Source organism: Lycium ferocissimum, chromosome 12 (assembly GCF_029784015.1).
Source record: "Lycium ferocissimum isolate CSIRO_LF1 chromosome 12, AGI_CSIRO_Lferr_CH_V1, whole genome shotgun sequence".
In the NCBI taxonomy this organism is placed as follows: domain Eukaryota; kingdom Viridiplantae; phylum Streptophyta; class Magnoliopsida; order Solanales; family Solanaceae; genus Lycium; species Lycium ferocissimum.
The window spans coordinates 20,554,655-20,577,891 of record NC_081353.1 but is presented as its reverse complement, the minus strand read 5'-3'; the positions used below and the strand labels follow the sequence as shown (position 1 = coordinate 20,577,891).

General features: G+C 36.9%; 1 protein-coding gene across 2 annotated transcripts; it reads right to left on the bottom strand.

Annotated features, from left to right (window-relative positions):
• Positions 1-3,166: 3,166 nt before the first annotated feature.
• Positions 3,167-21,360, bottom strand: LOC132040998 (isoamylase 1, chloroplastic). Of its 2 annotated transcripts, XM_059431718.1 has the most exons (18): positions 20,898-21,360; positions 19,083-19,265; positions 18,856-18,948; positions 18,435-18,587; positions 13,003-13,094; positions 11,473-11,614; positions 11,289-11,396; positions 10,132-10,217; positions 8,538-8,609; positions 8,334-8,460; positions 7,912-7,998; positions 6,560-6,652; positions 6,282-6,440; positions 5,152-5,235; positions 4,505-4,585; positions 4,337-4,419; positions 4,143-4,260; positions 3,167-3,621 (listed from the first exon to the last, which is right to left on the bottom strand). In XM_059431718.1, the coding sequence occupies exons 1-18, from the start codon at positions 21,246-21,248 to the stop codon at positions 3,358-3,360; spliced, it is 2,376 nt and encodes a 791-aa protein (XP_059287701.1). In that variant the 5' UTR covers positions 21,249-21,360; the 3' UTR covers positions 3,167-3,357. The 2 variants fall into 2 exon arrangements, with proteins under 2 accessions (XP_059287701.1, XP_059287702.1); XM_059431719.1 differs by lacking the exon at positions 4,505-4,585.
• Positions 21,361-23,237: the final 1,877 nt, after the last annotated feature.

The window sequence follows — 23,237 nt, the reverse complement described above, 5'->3', positions numbered from 1 at the left end:
GGTGCCCGTCATGGCTCTTCAGTTTTGGGTCGTGACAAAAGAATACAATGATGCTGACAGAAAGGCAGTAGAGAAAAGTTATAAAGCCAAGAAGGCCATTGTGTGTGGAATTGGACCTGATGAATACAATCGAGTCTCAGCGTGCTCAATCGCGCTAAAGAAATCTGGGAATCTCTTCATACTGCCCATGAAGGAACAACACAGGTGAAGAACTCCAAGATCGACATGCTTACCACAGTGAGTATGAAATGTTCAAAATGAAAGAGGAGAATCTATTCATGATATGCACACTAGATTCACCTCTATTATAAATGTGCTTCATTCTGCGGAGAAGTCATCACAACCACCAAACTAGTAAGAAAGTTGCTAGGTGTGTTACCTGACTCCTGGCATAGCAAGGTAAATGTCATCTCCGAAGCAAGGTAAATGTCTTCTCCGAAGCCAAAGCTCTCAAAGACATGTCGATGAGCTCGTTGGAAACCTTAAGACATATGAGATGAAAATGTCTATGAAGAAGGAAGAAAATAATGAAATCAAAAGGTAAAGGATCCTAGCTTTCACAGCGGCTAGGGAAGACTCAAGTGATGACGAATCAGAGTTGGCATATCTCACACGGAGATTTTATAAATTGATTCGGAAAAATGTTGGAATCCAGAGGATGGGAAGCTTCAAAGAAGAATCTCAAAGGAAATGAATATTCTTGCCATAAGTGTGGAAGACCCGGTCACTTTGCTAAAGAGTGCCCTCTAAACAAGGAGGACAATATGATGACAGATTTGTAAGAAGGAACCAGGTTCCTGATAGAAAGAAAGTTGCCAATGCTGTGATAAAACAAGCACTTGCTGCATTGAAGGACTCTTCCAGTGAGTCTGAAGAAGAAAATGAAAAACACATTAATGGTAGTCATAGAAAATGAAGCCCCTAAGTGTGAGTCAGTTTTTGCACTCATGGCAAAATCAGACTTAGATGATAATGATTAGACTAATGAAGAGCAGAGGTTAATCTTCTTGAGGTAAAGAAGAACCTGAAAAGCCTACTCTCAAAACAAACTCAGGTTATTGTCAGGAATGCTAATTAATGCATATCATGCCCTTATCACTGAGAAACGTGCACTTGTTCATAAAATCAGTGATTTTGAACTCGAAAGAGATAAGATGTTGGTGTCAATTGGAGAGATAAGGGAACAAGTTGATGAGACTAATCAGCTGAATATTATGCTAGAAAGGGAATTGAGGGATACAAAGGCGCATCTTAAAGGAAAGGGCGAAGCCAGTAGAGCTCACTTGGAACTTAAAGATGAACTCAAAAAGGCAAAACTGAGTCTCATTACTGAGATTGAGAGAAGCAAGCAGTTAAAGGAAGACTTGAATAGAATCAAGTTTGATCTTGACAGAGCTCTCAAGTGGACATGGTCTTCTGATGTGATCATTTCCATGTACAAAAGTAAGGGAAGTGATAAAGAAGGAAGTGGTTTTTATGAAAGAGAAGAACCCCTACAATCCCCGCAGCGACGATGTCTCCACCACTAAAAATTACTTGTGCTCCCATTGTGGACGCGCAGGTCATTACAAGGAGTCTTGCGAAGCAAGAATTAAATCGGTTAAGAGGAACAAAGAGTTTATCGCAAGGAGATAGAGACCTCGTCTGTGATATGCTCTCTGTGCACTTTGCCCAATAAGCAGAGACAGTTGTAAAGTCGAGCTACTCACTGCACAAGTACAACAGTTGAGTTGGCCCATGCTTTAGGTCAAATATTGAATAAGTGGTCTCTATCCATCCCACATGCTTCCCACTATATATACAACATGTTGCAACATATTGTGCATCACTTGGAAAACCTAAAAATCACTCAAAAGGTGCAGCTGTCACAAGACACTCCAAGTGTTCAACAAAGCTAATCACAAACTGACAGATCTGCTCCAACCCTGAAGATGCTTTATTCTGTTAATTTGTATTAAGCTTTGTTTATGTGCTTTAACTTGTAAACCTATTCTTCTCTTATAAGAAGCTGTTGTAGATATTTCAAATTCTTAGTAGTTGTTAGGGAGTTTACCTTTCAATCTATTAAGTGGTACCCTTGGCCAGTGTGTAGTCTAAGGTGTATTAGTTGGGTTGGCTAGAGGTAGTTAACCTTAGTTTCCTTGGCTAGAGTTAGCCAAGTGAAGGTGCTTGCAATCGGAGTATTGCAAGGGTGGAGGGACTACGGAGGTTAGTTCCTAGGTTGTTACTATTGTAAGGGTTCAGGGATTATGGGAGTTAGTTCCTAGCTTACAATAGATTGCAATCTAAAGTTGCTCGTGTAATGGGGTTGAAATCCTACTAGGGTAGGTCGTGGTTTTTATTCTCTTGAGTAAGGAGTTTTCCACGGTAAAAACAGTGCCTTATTTCCTTACTGCATTGCACAAGAGAACTGGTACATAACCAGGTCCCTCATATACTGTTTGGTGAGCGCACAACCTACAACAGATACGATCCACTTGTCTTTAGTTCCAATTCTCGAACAAATTTAATTGATTATCCTAAGTAGAGATCTAGTAGCTCAGTTAATTGGCTATCTGAACTTTCACCTTGTTGGTGAGGGTTCGAATCCCCACATTGTAATTCCCTCCCTATTTCCCCTTCCCCTATCCCACAAAAAAAAAAAAAAAAAAAAAAAAAAAAGTTAGATAATCCTAAAAAACCGTTATTAGCTGCGTACAATTTCCATTACCCATAGCGTATTATACCCAAGGGAGAAACAAACCCAGTCTTTCTCTATAATAGATACTAGTGTTTATTGTCGTATCCAAACGTTTGTTAAAAGTCCTAGCTTAGTTATAGCCAAATTTTAGTAGTAACTCGTTTATTTGGAGATTACCCTAGGAAACACACAGTTTGCACACATTTGGACACGCTCATACACTTTGGTCCTCGTGGGATCGACCCAACTTTGTGTTTGTTTTGTTTTCACTTAGTCTACTACATCTGCTCATCTAAAGTGCGACATTTTGAAAGCTTATTTTATTACTAGAGATAGATTTAGAACCATAACGTTAGTTTAGAATTTTGGAATTTTTGTCCCAACGAAGGATAGACTAAGCTAGTGCTGTTTGCTTCACTTTCAATCCACTAATAAAAAGTTCTTTCTCCCTTTCTAGATAAGGTAACATCTTTCTATAAGAACTGATTTGGAGATACTGGGAAACTTATATATAAAAAAATAATTATAATACAAGGTGCATCTTATAAATCATCAGCTTCTTCCTCAAGAGTTCGTCCTGCTTCTCAATTGTATTTATTTACAAAGTAACACTCACTGCATATATAGATACAATATAATCTGAAGCTGATTTATGTCGCCCGGCTTGTTGAATGAAATCAAGCATCATGATCAGGTGATAGCAAAAGAACAACGGATGAATAACTGAGCATTGGATACTGGTTGGCATCGAGAAAATGAGAATATTGTTTGACTGCTATCTCTCTCTCTGGAACGTCATCGGCCAGGAAGTCAAATGGTGCTGGTTTGCCAGTGTCTACCAAAGGCTTCCATCTATAACCAGGCCTTTCTGGAAGTGTAATCGTTACAGGCAAATGGCCCGCGTTAAAGGCAACATATAATTCTCCCTTCACCCTGTCGACCTGCATTTTGATTCAAAGATGCAAATCAATCACTAGATATAGCAGTGAAGCTACTAAAATATGTCTCGAGTCTCTGATACGGCATGAGAAACATGATAACAATCTGTTGGAGGTCAAAAATGTTTCTACAGATTTACTATTCCCTTTCCAAAAAAAAAAAAAGGGCAACTTACCCTTTTTGACCCAAGTTAATAGTGGAGCAATGGATAAATTGACCATTTGAAACTCATATTTAGATATGTAACTACTTAAAAGATTTTTTTTTTTTTTTTTTTTTTTACAAGACATAAAAAGATACTCCTACTCTATGGCCTATGCGAAACTTTTATCTTTAAATATTGAAAATATGTTTAGGAAAACCTTGATAAAAAATTAGTGGCGTTGACTCTCGAGAAGTGAAAAGGTGGCAAAACTTAGGATTACAGGAATAAATTTTTGACAGTACTGTTCCTACAGAAGTTATATCAGGAATGACAGTTTAACTGATACCGCCACTATACCAATAAAAATACATTAAATACCAGTGTAAATGCAACGAATCGACTTGTTTCGGACCAATCTGGAGTTCTAGGAGCATGACCGTGCCATTGCAGCCTTTCTGCTGTAGGGAAACCATCTAATCCCAGTGATTCACATTCACTGCAAGCATGCAAACAACAGTCAAGAGCTGAGGAAGAGCCATCTACATTGGAAAAAACAGACTTTAGATTCTTACTGGCGGAATTTGGTCACGAGACGGCAAAATCTAAAGAAATCAGATGAAGATTCATCCTTCTTATCCCAGCGGAAGTAATTAATCTACAGAAAGGAGTTGCAATCAGTGAACCCAAGTATGGACCAAAATCTGGGAATAGTAGTAGTATAAATGGTAGTAATCAAGTACATAATTATCATGGCAATACGTGTTGTTGTTTCCTCCCTTAGTATGACCATATTCATCGCCCATATATATCATGGGAACACCCTGAAGAACCACAAATGGAAAAAAAATAATTATATACATAGAGGAACAACCTACTCAAAAGAAGAAATGCACGGACTTCTAGCCAAAAAGTAGGTTCACAAAGCATAAAATTTAAGGATATTGTTGAGTTATAGTGCCCTGCATTAGGTATAGCCAGGTAGAAAGCCCTCCAGATGGGTACAGAAAGGTCTAGGACTACTCCACTCCTTGCCTTAAGTTTTGGGCGTGGATGCTCAGATCCTTTTTTATGGTAATAGAGCCAAACTTTACTAAACCCATCTCACACTCGTAAATCCGCACAGTGCACATGTGAAACTCAAACTTAGGATCGCACGTTGGCATGGTGTCTAGTTATGTCAAACGTTAAGTATAGAATGATATGGGAAGGCATATATATTGTCTTGTCCGACTCCTTATCTTAAGATTTTAGGTTGAATGATCAGATTCCATACAAATTCATGAGAAATGGGCAAGACAACCAAATCTCCTACTGTTTATCAACACATTTGGTGCTTTTACTTGTTATTTTCTACTGAATAACATCAAAAGGGGAGAACTGCACTTACTTGCGAAACCATAAGGCAGAGGAAGAAGTTCCGCATTTGTCTTTTCCTCAATTTCTTCACAAAGATACTTGCAAACTCTCCTTCCTACAGTGAAGAAGTAACTTGTTAAAGAGAGGGGGGGGGGGGAGAAGAGAAGTATCATGGTAAGGTACTGCACAGGTCTTGATATGCACATTCAAAAACTTTTGGATGCACCAAAAACATTAAATTCACCTCCTTCAACATTATCTGAATTTCCTCAGTATCATACTCAAACAAGATGATAGCCACACCAGACATCTCGTATCAGTAATATATCAACTCACCTGAGGAAGCGTAATAGCATCCTCTTCATATAGAAATGGTCTCTGATAAATTAAGTTGATACTAAATATTAAAGCTAGACGTAATACATGACAGTAAGAGCAGAAAACTTCAAACATTTCCGCTTTAACATCACTTCAAGCAAACCTTAGGATCAAGTCTCAGCAGGGAAGTTGAGAAGCATCTCAACTATAATAAATCTAATCTGCTGAATTTTTTTTAAACAAAGAAACAGCAACTAAAAAGCTATGAAATAATACTGATTTCCTTTTCATCAATTAAGTACCCAGATCACAATTTTTTCTGCATTCACAGAAACACCATCGAGTGTATAATATATTATGCTAAAAGAACATTAGGTGATGCTACTTTTTACTAATTTAAGGAGGAGGTCAGTATTACAGAAAAGAGAAAGAAAGAAACTAGTGCTATTTATTACAACACATAAGATAGTACATGCAGAGATCAGATATTAATGTAAGAAACATAGAGATGATGTGAACTGCTGGGAGGAAACTTATTGGCAAAATCAATTACAACATCTAAACAATTATTAGCAAGATTGAGCAGAAGGAAAACACAACTACCTCTAAATGCACGTATACACGGATGTGGATGCTACCATATTGGACATAATTCTCTTTTTTTGATAAGGAAAATTTTGAACAGATTAGATATTGGACATAATTCTCAGAGCAACAGAAAGGAAAATATAGAATTTGAACTTTTAGAACAATCTGCTTTTTACAGTGTGAAACCAACCATCAAGACAGCTTAAATAAGTCAAAAGATCCAGAAGGTATATAGATTCATGCACAGTGATTTACCTCACCACAGTTCCAACTATTATTGTGATTCTCCCCGTCTTTGTTGTCCTCTCCATTTGCCAAATTGTGTTTGTTGTTATATGTAACTAAATCAGCCAAAGTAAAACCATCGTGGGCACACACGAAATTGATACTGTTCCATGGTTTTCTTCCTCCCTCCTAATTGAACACCAACAAACACAAACGGTACGATTATTAAAGAACTGAACCATTGCCAATTGAATTTAGAAATCACTAGCACCACAGCTATAATGTAAAAGAACTCTGAAGTAATATACCTGGTATAGATTTGGGCTTCCACAAAGGCATTCAGCAAAAGCCCCAGAAAACCCATCAGTTCCTTTGATGAACAGCCGTACCATGTCACGGTACTGAAACAAATAAAAACACAGAACTGATTATCATTTCCTTTTCTTCTTTTTTATATGTTTAAAAGAAAAAAGTTAATTAGGACAAGGCCAAGAGAGATGAAAACGAAAGAGGAAACATCAGAAAAGAAAGAGCACAGCCAATTTATATACCGAAAACAATTTCCAAAATGACAGCGATAATAAAAACAATGTCCTAACTGAATAGTAACATCTAGGAGTCCAATCCTATTTACAGTTTAATTCATTTCCAGCTGACTAACAAGGACCTACAGAGATATCTTACTAATATACAAAATAAACATTTGAGCTAGATCTTTCCATAAATAAAACAACAAATCCAAATCGGTCAGGATAAATCACAATGTGCTCCCCGAAATTTTTGGAAGAGGTTTGGTTAGTGAAGATAGTCATGTTCTGACAGAATGGAGAGCAAGCACTAAATTAAGGAAATTAAGAGCATTTGGACATTCCATGATTTCAAGGAAAACATTTCACTTAATTACATGTCAATTTCCAGGACAGCACGATTCATAGTCAATATGCTTCTCTGAACTTAACGAATACCTAGACTAGACATGTAGCCAGAACGGAGGATGTGAACCTAAAGAGCTGCACAGTTGAATGCCCAAGATTGCATTTAACAAGCCCGCAGCTGCAGAGTTGATCAGCTCAAAATAACACATGTAATGGTGGTGGTAGTTGGGTACAAACTGCTGATACTCTTCTAGCCAAGCTTTAGATGTCTTCAACTCACGGAGAAACAAGGTATTTTCAATTGTTACCTATTCTTCTACGGTATATGAAATCATTCCCAACTTAGTTGGGGTTGAATATATAAATCCTCTATATTTGCTCGATTCAGGTCCAGTCCACTCTAATCCTACCAACAGAATATAAAATAATTTTCCTATTCACATCAACTCTTCCAGTGGATCTTCTAGACTTAAACAAGATCAGAGTGAAGCTCATAATTATAGAGCAAGAGCAATAATCTTACATTCTTATTCTCAAGAGCCATTAGTCCTGCACCTCTTTTTGCATAAAAGACTTCACGAATGAGATGATATCATCAGAACGTCATATATTTCGGCACATGAGACGGACATCCAAGATGAAACAGCTGAAACTCTACTTAGCATTCATGAAACCTATACTAATCAAATGAGATGAATCTAATACTTCGACTCTTTCCAGTTGTCTGTGTCCTCATATTAACAACCGGAAATGAAAATAGTCACCAAAAATGTCTCCAAACTGACCTTTCCATTCCACTCCGACCAGATACCCCAGTGCGGAAACACGCCAACTTGGTAAAGGCCTCCACAATCCCACGCTTCAGCTATAAGCTGTTATAAAGAGGAAAGTTCAAGTGTCTTATCACCCAAAGAAGAGGAACATGCCAATACTCAGGCATCACCAACAGTTGCAAAAGTAAGAAGATACAAGTAGGATTAGGTAGATAATTTCTTCAAAGGAAAAATTGGAGTTGATAAGCCACATATGGACAGATCATCAGAAGAAAGTCGAACCCAGTTTGATATAGCATTTGGCAGTTCTTTCTTTGATCAGGTGCATTTGGCTGTTCTTAAATGGGCCATCAGTAACATAGTAGTCCTTCTCTTAAGGGATAGGGGAAACTAAATCTACTTTCTCAAAGAAACACGGAAATAAACTTAAATACCTTTACTCCACGAAGTATCGGATCGTTGCTAATCATATCAACCAATGGTGGACTTGTAAGAGGAGTGCCTGTGGTGATCACATCACCTTCAATTGAATTTCCATAGACATTTACAGCATCCCATGAACTGAGAGGTCAAATGCAAAAGCTTACTTTTCACCAACATTCAACAAGGAGAAGAATAATAAGGCTATGCAGAAGTACCTGCTACTTCTTGTAAAGATAGAAGCAAGATCAAAGCGGAAGCCATCTACGTGCATTTCGGTAACCCAATATCTGTCGAAGATCAAAAGGACACCTTTTCTACTATCAACATAGGACATTTCACGGCCAGAGTGCCAAATTTGTAGCTCATATGAAGGATATAGACTTTAAACGAGACCCGATGCATTAAAGACACAAAAATTTGAGCCTTAAAAATAGCAGAGAAGCTCATCTAGAAAATCCCAGGTAGACTGCAAAGTTAGACAGAAGATGAGATGCAGACACAAGATAAAACAATTGATACACACTGAAGAACCAACAAGGACATTCTTTTGTTTACTTGTGAAAAGCTTAAGGAAGGCTCAGCAACATATGCTCCAAAGACGATGTTTCCTTTACACAAAACGCAGAAAACACGGGCACTGAACACCGACTTAAATTATTTTCTTTTGTAGCTTCATCAAGTTCCTTCACGGACACAAAATGCTCTATCCTTCAAATTTCAGTTTACTGATAAAAATTGCAACAGAATACTGGTTAAATCCAATGCAGAACTGCAAAAAAGGTGTTTTAACCAAGATGTGAATTGCCATTGCCTGGCCAAGAAAATGAGTCATACTATTATTACAGCAGTGGCTAAAATGTGTTTGTGTTTCATTTTCATTTAAAAAAAATTGCTAAAGAAAAAAATAAAATGAAAATAATAAAGATCACCAATTTCATAGGAGGATATAAAGCCTAGTAAGCCAGAAGGTAGGAGAAGGGAAGGTCAATATACATGAGCTTTAACAAAATGCTTCATATCAACTGCTTGCTAGGGTATATACTATATACTGAATTGTGTAGTCATGTCATCAAAGAACTTAACATGTTAAAGATTGGTCATTTAAATTTATTTGGGAAGGTCAATTTACATGAGCTTTAGCAAAATGCGTCATACTACTCCTTGGCCCTTGCTATGGTATATACTAAATTGTGTAGTCATCTCATCTAGGAGCTTGTTAAAGATAGTTCATCTTAATTTTTATTTTATTTTTTTAAATAACTGTGGTGTGCGGGTCAACTTGCATGCAGCCGTGCACCTCGACTAATTCCATCTACTACCTCCCACCAACATAGGAACCAGGTAACTGTCCACCAAGGCTTGAACATATGGGAAAAAATCACTTAGTGCTCTTGCCTCCGTTGGGATTTGATCCTGAGACCTCATGGTTCTTAAACAATTTCATTGACCATTAGGTCACGCCCTTGGGCTAGATCATTTTAATTTATTTAGAGTAATTTTCAATACAACCCTTTATGTGCAGGCCAGATTAGCTTCCTTGGGACAAACCTGAGAAAAATATTACACCATCTGTGCCAGTCACAGTTGAGAGCAGGATCTCTTCCTAGCACCACATCTCATTTAAACGCTTAAGATGTTGGCTACGGAACATTTTTATTTATTTATTTACTGGTCTTAACAGAACTGCTGCACGATTATTTTACCATGAGATCTTTCTGAGGTATGACTAAGAAAGTATCATCTTCACAGACCAACAACAATTAGGAAGTACACTGAAATTCATCATATGACATTTTGAATCTAACTTACCTCAAGCAATCCCCTATAAATTGACGTACAATGGGATGATTACAGTTGAAGGTGTTTCCACATCCTGAGTAGTTGTAAAATTCTCCCTGCAAAGCATGAGATATATTTTTAACTTGTCATAGAGTACACGTCCATGTTTTTATAGGATAATTCTACATTCCTTCAGCAAATAAGACTTTCCCTCCTAACAAATTGACTTAGAAGTAAGAAAATGTTTACTAATGTTTAAAAAGTAGATTGCTTTTCCCAAATACAACTTTGTTCACATACCCTTATCCAAAATAAAAATGCAACTTGGTTCACATTCCAGCACCTTTTGTAGATACATATAGTCTACCAATGTAAAACGATGACCTCGAAATGAGTATAGCAAGTAAATCTACTCGAATTTAGTATCTTGTGAATCCCTATTCTTTATAGAAAACCACCAACCAGAAAAAAGCCACACAGCACTCGAAAACTCCAAGCACCCAAATGTTATAACTTATCAAGTATTCTGGTATGACTTCTCTTAGAAGCCATAATGCAAGATTTTATGTTTTAAGTTTATCCATAAAGAAGCAGTTTATGGCACTAGCCAAAGTCTCCATTTTAGTGCTTCACCAGGGGGACATGATTGAAGGGAACGGGTCATTGCTGACGAGTATGTTTCTGCTCGTTTGCAGCACATTTACTGTCACCGAAGTGCTTACAGTCGTAAAAGTGAAGCCTTACAACAACTCGACAATTTCATCTGTTATGATTTTGATAAAGTGTGTGATATAGACTACATAATAAGCTTAAAGGTGGAGTATCCCATATTGCAGGGTTTTATTACCTTTTTCCTAATAAAGCAAAAGCAATTGCAGAGGTTCATAATCTTACACTAGCAAAAAGGATATGTCCATGATTTGGAAAACTAATCAATTCTTAACAGTGGAGCAACTACACAATGACAAATTCTGAAGAGAAAGCAAATGAATCCATATATGGAACTTCAAATTAGACTCTGGACTGTTCCTTCCTTTTTACTTTTTTTTTTTTTTGGCGCGTGGGGGCGGGGGTTGTGGGGTGGGGAAGGAACTGGTAAGGTTTAGACTCTGGACTGTTCTTTTTAAGAGTCAAAAGACTACATAAAACCAACAATAGAAACGTGCATGGATTAGCGACAAATATACCTTTGGAGCTAGCATATAAAACACACTGTTGTCAATGCCTCTAAATGATACTATGGGGCCATTTTCATTTCCTTCAGCAGTGTGATTGAAAACAACATCCATAATAACCTGCCAATGAACAATCAGAAGAGAATATACCAAAATTTGGAGAACAAACTCATAGTTTTCTCCAATAATCAGTCACCTCGATTCCACGTTTATGTGCTTCCTTGACAAGATACTTAAATTCGTTTACTGCACCGAGGCCGTAATTACTTAGACCAGCAGATGAGTATCTTCCCATTGGAGAAAAGAAATTGACAGTAGAATAGCCCCAAAAGTTAAACCTAAAAAGATAAACATTCCAATAAGAGACCGAAATCGACCGCACAGCCAACATTTTTGAGTTTTGCCTATTTTCATGAAGTTGTTAATATCTTCAAGCAAATACTGTCAAGGATGTATAGTACTAACTAAAGAGATATAATTAGCATTGTGTATCAACTATCAAGTCATCTTCAAGCAGCTTTGACACAATGAATACATTTGGGTGTCAATTATGCCGTGTTCAGGAGTATTGACTAATTAAGCCTAAAATATCTTCAATGTAAGTGTGCGAAAAGTTATCACCATATGATGTTAGCATCATTATTGCAATTTATCCTATGCAGAAAATTAGGTTCAAATCTCAGATATGGACTCAATGCAAAAGAGAAAATCAAATCTGTCCCCAATTCTTGCGTGCAAGGACATTCTGGCAATCGTTGCACATTATTCTCAGAGAACTTAAACTATACTCTCTACTCTTCTCATAAAACCTCTCTTCTTTTTTTTTTTTTTTTTTTTTTTTTTTTTTTTTTGAATAATTCTCATAGAATCTCTCTTCAACCGGTCACTTTTGTCTTTTACCTTTCTGAGCCATCTAGCCATATTTCTATAGGAAGCATGAAGAGATTCTTAATCAGTCTTTTATGAGCTAGACTTGTCACATCAGTTACACCTAGCTACGACATTATGCCAATACTTGGGATTGCGAACAGCATCAATTAGTTTAGTGTCAGAATCGTTATACCACCCTCCCCACATCCAAAGAAATAAAAGAACCCTCTCCCCTAATCAAAACAGGGAACAGCAATTTAGAATCCTCCACCCGGAAAAATAAACAACTCCTATCACTACTGATTCGGCCTCACCTGCGAGTTACATTTACATTTATTCAACTTATGGTTACCTGCACTGAATTTTTGCACAAAGCAATTGAAACTAGTGGCAAAACATAGTCCACACAGCAGTAGGCTTCCTCATGCATAACTTGAATCACCAAAGTGGGATTTACTCTAAGGTTCCTCCCCGTTCTAATTCAGTTCAGGAGGTTATTTTTTGAACCTAATTCTATTTTCTGACTTCTTTGGACAAAGAGAGAGTAAATTTGCTGACAGAAAAATGCTGAACATGCAATGTTAGACAGGCAAAATGTAACACTCTTATTCCAACATTTTATGAATTAGAAGATCACTCAAGCATGACATAAGCTGATCAGAATATCATATTTAGAACTGAAATGCAACTAATTTATCCAAGTGACAGAGACTCAAAATTCTTAATCATTTTCATTTCATGTATCAAATGTGTGATTAGATACGTGCGGTCTTAAAAGTTAAAACTACTATAATGTTCCTAGATCAACAATTTCAAATCATGAAAGTAACTCTTTGCAAGTGAAGATGGGATTTACTTGTAGTCGCCCAACACAGAATTATAGCTATAGTACTCCAGCTCATTGAACTCGTGACAGGGCATTAGCTCTATACAGTTGACACCAAGTTCCTGCAGAATATGGAACCCACTTTAAGAAGCACAACAAATAAATCATTCTTTATCACATCATAGGAAAGCTGCTGAAGTTTCAAAATCTAAAGCAGTGAAATTGACAGTCATGGAACAAACCTTTAAGGTCGAATTAGTCTTTAATGTAATGAACTAAATGAAAGGCCATCATTATATCAACAAGGTAGAAATATAAAATTAGGGCTGTTCCAAGATTCCTAAGTTTCTGCTATAATCCCAACAACTTTAAGAATACCATTCATATACATTTGCTGCTAGAAAATCTTTATACTTTTCACTTAGATTTTTACACACAGATAATCTACCAGCAAGCAATAAAGACTTCTGCTGCTATCAGTGTTATCAAAAGCGAAAAGCGCAAAAAAGCTCTAAGGTCACCTGGGGCTTTAAGCGCAAAGCGCAAATAAAGCGTGGGCTTTAATGAAAAAAGGCGCAATGGTGCGAACATACAAATATATGTATGTTTAGTATTTGTATGTTTAGTCCAAGACTAATAACAATAAGAATGAATAACAAATATATGGACAAAGAAATTGTAAAAACATTACGATAAAGTGAAATATCAATTATCTAGTGTCACCTCATCAAGAGAGGCTCATTGGCAAGGAAAAGTATATCTTAGAGCCTTGATGATGATACTGAAGCGCACATAAAGCAAGGCGAAGCGCTCGACATGTTTTGAGCCTCACTTCAGGGCTTAAGCTCGCTTTAAGTGCGCCTCTGACAACACTGGCTGCTATGTAGTTCTTCTCAATCTAAATTAAGGCAAACTCTAACATAGCCAATTATCCAACTTTTCAGAGTCAGATTCTGGTAACTTCTATAATGAAGTCCGAAATTCAAGAAATGGTGTATCAAATGTATTGGAAAGTATTAGAGCTTGCACAATTTCGTGCTTGTCCTACAAGACTCTGGGCTTTGGCCCTTTTCAATTTTGACAACATTGCATGTTACAAGTTTATTTTGTTGAGTTTATTAATATAGCACCCAAAATGAAATGCCAATCTGACATACCCTTGGTTAGGTCATTTTTATTGTGTTAGCCTTTTCTTTCTTTGATAAAGTTTTTTTAGCCTTTTCTTTCTTTGATAAAGTTTTTTGGCCTAGTTGATCAATCTAGGAGATCTCCAGCTATAAGCAAATCTATTTTCTTGAACGCCACTAGTAATTTTGCACTTCTAAAATAGTTGGACATCATTCATAATTTTGAGACTTTCAGAAGCACTTTTTAGATGCTTACATTAATCTGCTGCCACCCAACTATGTAAAATTTCATCGCCTTCGGTCAAGATGCTAAATTTCTCATCCTTTTCTCTTTTTAATAGTTGCAAGTGTCACTGTTATCTAGACCTGCCCTTTTCATCTTCCCAAATAGGTCATAAATCTACTAGCCTTTCCCCCTGAGTAAGATTTCCCCACTGGGGCATGCCTTGCTAATTTTTGCTATATCTGCTTGCACTTCAGTTCTAATTTTTTTTTATTGTCATGAGCCAGATAAATTAAGTGTCTCCTCTCTAACAGCTTAAAGTTTTAGATAAGGGGGTCTCAATTCAACAAGGTATTAGCGCAGTCAAAGCCTTAAGTTTGAGCCTCACCGTCATTCTTCCAGAAAAGGTATGACCACATGCTTGGCCCAAGAAAAAGAATCAAACCGACACATGACGGTATGTTTTATGGACTTAGACAATCAAACTAGAGTGTTCCCACTTGAACATCAAAATTATACATGCGATGGTAATTCAATACAACAACAACAACGACGACGACGACGACGACCCAGTGAAATCCCACAACGTGGGGTCTGAGGAGGGTAGAGTGTACGCAGACCTTACTCCTACCAAGGTAGGACGGCTGTTTCTGAAAAACCCTCGGCTCAATAAAAAGCATAAAAAGAGGTCAGATAAGGCTCAGAAATTCAAAGCGATATGGAAATGCAAATAACGAAAGCGACACAGATAAAATAGGATAATCAAAGTACGAAACAACGATAATAGCGAAATCGAGCACAAGAAATTATACCGCGATAATGCGACTACTGATAAGGAAGGATAACGAGACTATCTACTAGCCTTCTACCCTAATCTGGATCCTCCAAACCCTCATATCTAAGGTCATGTCCTCGGTAAGCTGTAACTGCACCATGTCCTGTCTAATCACCTCTCCCCAATACTTCCTCGGCCTACCCCTACCTCTTCTGAAACCATCCATGGCCAACCTCTCACACCTCCTCACTGGGGCATCTGTGTCTCTCTTCTTCATATGCCCAAACCATCTCAGTCTCGCTTCCCACATCTTGTCTTCCACCGAGGCCACTCCCACCTTGTCCCGAATAGCCTCATTCCTAATCCTCGTCACCCCGGCGTGCCCACACATCCATCTCAACATTCTCATCTCGGCAACTTTCATCTTTTGAACGTGAGAGATCTTAACTGGCCAACACTCCGCCCCATTTTGGTCTAACCACCACTTTGTAGAACTTACCCTTAAGTTGTGGTGGCATCTTCTTGTCACATAGCACTCCAGAAGCGAGCCTCCATTTCATCCACCCTGCCCCAATACGATGTGTGACATCATCGTCAATCTCCCCGTTGCCTTGCATAATAGACCCAAGATACTTGAAACTACTTTTCTTCTGGATGGCCTGGGTACCAAGCCTCACTTCCACGCCAGCCTCCTGAGGTGCTTCACTAAACTTGCACTCCAAATACTCTGTCTTGGTCCTACTCAGCTTAAACCCTTTAGACTCCAGAGTATGTCTCCAACCCTCCGCCTTAGCGTTAACTCCGCTACGAGTCTTGTCGATCGTGACTATGTCATCCGCGAAAAACATACACCATGGCACCTCACCTCGAATTTGCCGCGTCAATCCATCCATCACCAAGGCAACAAAAACGGACTAAGAGCCGATCCGACGCAACCCCATCACAACCGGGAAGTGCTTCCGAGTCTCCTCCTACCGTCCTTACCCCGGTTTTGGCTCCCTTATACATGACATCGATCACCCTAACGTACGCCACAGTACACCTTTAGCCTCCAAGCATCTCCACAGATCTCCTCGGAACTTTGTCGCAAGCCTTTTCTGGTCGATGAATACCATGTATAAGTCCTCTCTTCCTCTCCCTATACCGCCCACCAGCCTCCTCACGCATGGACGGCTTCTCGTAGTCAGCCGTCCCGCATGAATCCGAACTGGTTCTCTGAAATAGACACGCATCTCCTCACCGTCATCTCCACCATCCTTTCCCACACTTTCATGGTTTAGCAACTTGATACCTCTATAGTTGTCGCAACTCTGGATATTTCCCTTGTTCTTGTATAGAGGGATCATTACACTCGACCTCCATTCTTCGGGCATCATTGCCGTCTTAAAGATGACATTAAACAACCTAGTCAGCCATTCCAAACCTGCCGAGCCCGCGCTCTTCTAAAATTCCCCGAATCCATCAAAGTCCGGCCGTTTCTTCCTCGCGCATCCTACGAACAATGACCCTTAACCTCCTCAACCTTAATACTCCTCCAATACCCCAAATCGTGACACCTCCCTGTATGTTCTAAATCTCCCAACACAATATCTCTGTCCCCTTCTTCATTCAAGAGTTTGTGAAAGTATGACTGCCATCTCCGTCTAATGAGTGTCTCCTCTACCAATACTTTACCATGCTCGTCCTTGATGCACTTCACTTGATCCACATCACATGCCCTTCTCTCCCTCGCCTTGGCTAGCCTGAACAATTTCTGATCCCCGCCTTTCTCCTCTAGTTTAGCATAAAGGCGTTCAAAAGCTACCGTTTTTGCCGTCGAAACCGCCAACTTCGCCTCCTTCCTTGCCATCTTATAAAGTTCCCTATTCGTCCACTTCTCCACCTCATCCTTGCTTTCTATCAACTTCGCATACGCCACCTTCTTTGCTTCCACCTTCCTCGAACTTCTCCATTCCACCACCGCCCCGTCGATGCCGACCACGACTACCTGTCGAGACCCCCAACACTTCCCTTGCTACTACCCTAATGCAACTAGCCGTCCTATCCCACATACTGGTCGCATCCCCACTACTATCCCAGGCCCCCATATCCTTCAATTTCTCTCCCATCTCCAGGGCACTAGTCGTGGTCAAACTCCCCCATCTGATCCTAGGTCGGTCATCCACGACCCTCTTCTTCCTCGTCATCTTGATCCCTAAATCCATCACCAAGATAATTTTATTACCAATACTTAAAACCAAAATAATTTTATTACCAAGAAAGAAGGAATGGTGAAAGGAAGACAAACTGCCATCTAAGTTGGAAGGATAATACAAGTAAAGCAATTAATCATTCTGCTTCAGGGAAACTTGTTCTCTTCGTGATGCTCTTCATTCTCATCAAGAATCGCCTTTTCCTAAGTTGCGCGAACTCCACTTTCATTGCCGCACCCGTAGAGGATTCTCAAGAAATGCACTAGTTTTGGAGTGTCCGACACGCACCCATCCATATTTTTGAAGAGTCCGAGCAACATAACTCTTTTTTTTTTTTTAATACGAGGAACAAAACTCTTTTCAAAGCAAAATATTACTCTATTATGATTTCCAATAACACTGTCTTGCAATCTTGCTGAAGATCTTTCAGAGAAATGTGATGCAATAAACCACTTTTACACCTCATGACCAGCTGACTCCTTCACTTTCACTTATGCATTACAAGGGGAAAAATATTACTTAGGAATCATGATTCATATCCGTCCAAGACTTCACTTTTCTATTTTGCACAAGATATTTGGCATCTAATCCAATAGTACAGTTGTTTGCACAACGTGTACTATTGGAAAGATGGAAATGTTGATATGAATCTAGATGACATGCTAGACTGCTTAGGTTTCTAACGTTATCTAGCTTGCATTTTCAGTGTACTTTCGCAGTATCATCTTGATACTCTTTCTTAATAAACCTTACCTTATCTAAAAAAAGAATCTAACTATAATTCTCGTGTACTCGTTTGCATAGAGAGAAAATTGGGCCAATTGTCCATCATTTAACTATTGATAAAAGCCAAAAACCTAGCAATGCAATATATGAATGTAGACCCTCACTAACATGAAAGAGGAAAAACAACTGCATAAACGTCCTCAAATATTGGTGTATCCATAAGTATGAAAGAGGAAAAACAACTGCATAAACGTCCTCAAATATTGGTGTATCCATAAGTATTCTTGAACTAACAATGTCAGTAAAGCTAGAACTTACTCCTGAAAAAATCGATCACATACTAAGCTTACAGGCTATAACATATATTATTATAAGCTTACAGGCTATAACATATAATATTATGAAAACAAAGTGTTCACCTTCAAGTGATCAAGTTTCTCCACAACACCACGGTAAGTACCAGGATATTTTGTTTCGCTCGACTCGTGATTTGTAAATCCGCGAACATGCATTTCATAGATTACAAGATCTCTCTGTGGAAACTTCAGTGGTAGATCTCCTTCCCAATCAAACTGAAAATAACAAAGATCAAACAGTAAAATAGACATGTTGAAACAAACAAAACCATATATTCCAATATCTCTTCTAAGTTGCTGGCAGTAATGAAGCCACCCAGTTTTTTTCTGTAGGGACGCCAAGCACGAAGATGATTTGGTGATTGTGGACTTTTCAACATTTTATGGCCAATTCCCGAGTTAGCTGGGGCGAAGTAAAAGCAAGACAAAAAAGCAGAAAGCGCCATACATTCGACTACGTTGAACGGTAAGAAACTGTAGTTACCTGATCAGCAGCAGAAGGTACCCTGCCAGCCATTGGGGGCCAACAATCATCCTCTGGCCCTAATACACCATATTCTCCTCTGCTTACTGTAGCCTGGAAAGAAATTCAAGAATGACTTGGTGCAGACCAAAAGGATGTAAGAGCTAAATGCACAAACAGAGGTCATTTTTAATACGAAGCATAGACTTAAATTGATAGATAACTTTCTTACTTTATATTTATCTGACCTTGGCATAAGGATCCAACACTATCTTCGAAGAGTCAAAGTAGTGTCCTTCTTCAGGAGAGAATTTCCCATTAAACATGTAGCCATAAAGCATATTCTCGAAATCTCCCTTAAGGAACACATGCCAGACATCTCCAGTTTTATTAGCTAGAGGATCCAGGAAAATTTGCTCGGTCACTTTTTTCTGTAAGAGTTAATAAGAGATGAAAAACTGACAAGACAAACAAGCCATGTGAAAAGTTGAAATCAGAGAGTTGCCAAAAAAGGAAAGAGGCACTCTTTTCAAAACGGACTAAAAAGGAAACTAAGACAAGCAATTTGAAATGAAGGGAGTATATGTGTACGATAAGTATGAGATTGATAGCCAATCCTGATTGCCTTTGGTTTGAAAGGTGGTCGATCGATATAACACACACTCGCGAAAATATTATCACTTCATTTAAGCTATAGATTGAGCATTTTCATTTAAACGATATAACACACCATGAAACGTCAAAATCAGAAAAAAGGAAAGTGAGCTGCCTGAAGGAATAATACTTCCCTCCAACTTTAATATATTTTTTATATTAATAGTAGTACAACCATCCTCAATGAGGCACCACTGAAACAACCCATTATAATTAGAATTAAAATAGTGTTAAAAGAAAGAGTGAACTTCAGAAGAAACAGTCAGTTATATAGCAAGCTACAAACAGCAGGGGAAAATATAGAATACAAATGAAACACAACTAAGAAGCAGTGTATTTAAATATTAAATTGCTGACACAAAAAAATAGTCCTTTAATTGAAGTTTGTAAACAGTAGATCATCAGCTACTTTGGCCAAAGGGAAGAACCTTAAAAAGATATAATAACATATGAACTACATTTGGAACTTAAAAAATATCTCGAGACAAGAAAAATATAAAGAAATAATCTAATCCTCCGTCCCAATCTAGATGACATAGCTCGGATTTTGAGAATCAAACTTGTTTATTTTGATCGTGAACTCGGATATACAATCATTTGGTTTTTTGAAACATAATTTAACAAATTTAGAAACTACATAAAAGTACTATAAATCATAATAATTAACAATTTAAAATATTTAAAGGACACGCGAATAAATCCGGTCAAAACTTTTCTTGTTTAACTCTCGGAAAGCAAAAACATAAATTTGGACGCACTCCCTCCGTCCCAATTTAAGTGTCTTACTTCCTTTTTGGTCTATCCTAAAAAGAATGTTTCTTTCTATATTTAGTAAGTTTTCCAATTCATACATTCTACATGGTAAGTTTAAGACCACAAGATTTAAAAGACTACACACACCTTTAATTAAAGACCCCACAAAATTCAAAAGCCTCCCTTTGTTTCTTAAACTCTGTGCTCAATCTAACTAAGACACTTAAATTGGGACAGAATGAGTAATAAAATATACTCTCTCAGTCCCAATTTAATTGTGGCATGAAGTTTAAGGAATAAAAGATATTTTTGAATCTTAAGGTCCTAAAGTAAACATGTATGTAATGTACTAAAATGTCCATTAAATCTTGTGGTTATAAACGTGTTACGTAGAATGTTGAATTGTCAACTAACTAAATATAGAAAGAGACACTTCTTTTTAGGACAGAATAAAGAAAAGTAAGACACTTAAATTGGGACGAAGGAAATAAGTCACAATAATCAACAATTTAAAATATTTAAAGGACATACAAACAAATCGTGGTAAAAAAGTGTCGCATAAATTGGAACAGAGTGAGCAATAATATATATATATATATATATATATATATATATATATAACAAAATTAATGTATAATTTGAATAGGAGAAATGACCTGAGGTAAATCGGAAAGAGTGATGAGACAAAGAATAACAGAGGTAGTATTACTGGAGAAAACAGCAAAATTAACACCGCCATCTGTAGCAGTAGCACCAAACGGCAACGGCTTCCCTGGTAACACCTCAAAACGACGTCGTTCCTTGTTCGTCTGCTTCTCCACCACCGCCGCCTCACTATCAGTATTAACAACCATTACCGTCACTGCAGACTTTGATTTTCTCTGCCGAATACTAGTATCGAAATCTACTCTGTTACTCTTCTTCGAATTAAAAGGGAACAAGTTGTGGAAATGGAGTTTAGGTGTGGGGGTAGTAGAGATGGAAGGGCAGTGAAGTAACAACTCCATGGGGAACTATGCAAATGTGAGAGGATTTAGGTATTGAGGAAGAAGAGAGAGTGATCTAGAGTCTGTGGCACTCAGACTGAGGAGTCTCGGAGTTACCGTAACTGTCCACTGCGCAAGAGTCTAAATAGGCGTTGGGTTATATACTAGTACTAGCAAACTATGCGACAACACGCGTTCGACATGTTTATTCACTTTAATTAATAATTATTTTTTTAAATTTATATTTTGTAAATAACTTTAATAATATTTTAGTTATTATTATATATAACAATATACATAAAATATATTTTACGTATTATTACTTTAGTTATAATAAAAAAATAAAGTCTAAAAATTTAAAATATATGATGGAATTAAGTCTTGAAGATGAAAAGAGTTAGATTTTTTTCTCATTATTATGACAATAAAAGTTATTAATCGATGTGAAAAAGAAAATTAGTAGAATATGAGAGAAAATTAATATTTTGATTCTATTTTTTTTTTAAATTCTTTAATATCTTATATGTATACCGACAGGTTAATATCCATCGCAATTAACTAACTGTTCAGATCTAAACATAAGAACTATTGTTGTATATATTGAATTTTTTAAAAGCAAAACTAATAAAATATTTTTATTAAATTAATTAAAAAATATATTAATAAGGGATAAATTAGTTACATTATAATTTTTTATATTAACCATTATAGATAAAAAAAAGAATTGTTACAAAGAAATCAAAATTAGAAAGATGTATGTTATATCATAAGTCACCAAATTTTAATTTCAAAATGAAAATATAAAGTAATACATTTTATAAATGTAAAGAAACAATAATCAGAGAATGCAAAAGAGAGTAAAATAAGTAAAGTATTAACAAAGAAGGAAAACGGAGATAAAAGTCACTTCTTCCGTTCACTTTTACTTGTCCACGTTAACATATCAAGACTCAAGAGAAAGAAAATTTTCTTCTTCTTATTTTACCCTTTACACTAATTACTCAGTTTCAAATCATTTCCTAAGGCTATTGAGACTATACACCAATAAATATGGATATTATGATAAAATGTATACTTCATTTATTAATTCTTAAAGAACATGCAAAGTCAAAAATGGATAAGTAAAAGTATACGGAGGAAATAAAATTGAAGTGCATATATGTATACATGAAAAGAGAATAAATACTGAGTACTATTACATATGTCCAAGTGAGATAAAAAAGTAGTTGGTTAAAGTGTACAATTTATATAACTTTTGGTACAAATTGCATTACTATTGTTCGTCCTCTCTTCACGTTTAAAATATTGATAAAGAAGGAAAACGGGGATAAAAGTCACTCCTGCCATTCACTTTTAATTGTCCACGTTAACATATCAAGAGAAAAAAAAAATCTTATTTTTATTAATTTTACCTTCACATTAATTACTCATCTTCAAATCATTTTTCAAAGCTATTGAGCCTTTACACCAATAAATATGAATATTATGGTAAAATATATACTCCCTCCGTCTCATATTACTTGCTCACTTTCCCTTTTGCACGCCTCTTAAGAAAACATAAATAAAAGATGTATTTTATATTTTATTATCTTATCAATATCTCTATCCAATAAATACATTCTAATCAAAATTGACTATTTTCAAGAACATTTAATACTAAGAGTAAGATGGGAAAGAATTAATTAATTTTATCTTGATTTTTTAAATGAAAAAATAATTTGGACATATATATATATGTGTGTGTGTGTATAGACAGTAATGTGGCCAAGTAGTATGGGATAGACGGAGTACTTCATTTATTAATTTTTAAAGAAGGTGAAAAGTCAAAAGTGAACAAGTAAAAATGCACGGAGAAAATAAATATGTGTTAGAGAATTAAAATTGAAGTGCATACGTGTATACATAAGAAGAGAATAAATATTTATTACTATAACATATATTCATGCAGAATAAAAAAATAATTGATTAAAATATACGATTTATATAATTTTTGGTGCAAATTTACAACGC

What these genes read in the sequence shown, in the direction of transcription:
- LOC132040998 (XM_059431718.1), bottom strand. Translation starts at nt 21,248, where the DNA reads ATGGAGTTGTTACTTCACTGCCCTTCCATCTCTACTACCCCCACACCT. An exon ending in TGTTGGATCCTTATGCCAAG is followed by an intron (nt 18,949 to 19,082) that starts GTCAGATAAATA and finishes ATTTCTTTCCAG; the next exon opens with GCTACAGTAAGCAGAGGAGA. An exon ending in ATCTTTACAAGAAGTAGCAG is followed by an intron (nt 8,461 to 8,537) that starts GTACTTCTGCAT and finishes TTGACCTCTCAG; the next exon opens with TTCATGGGATGCTGTAAATG.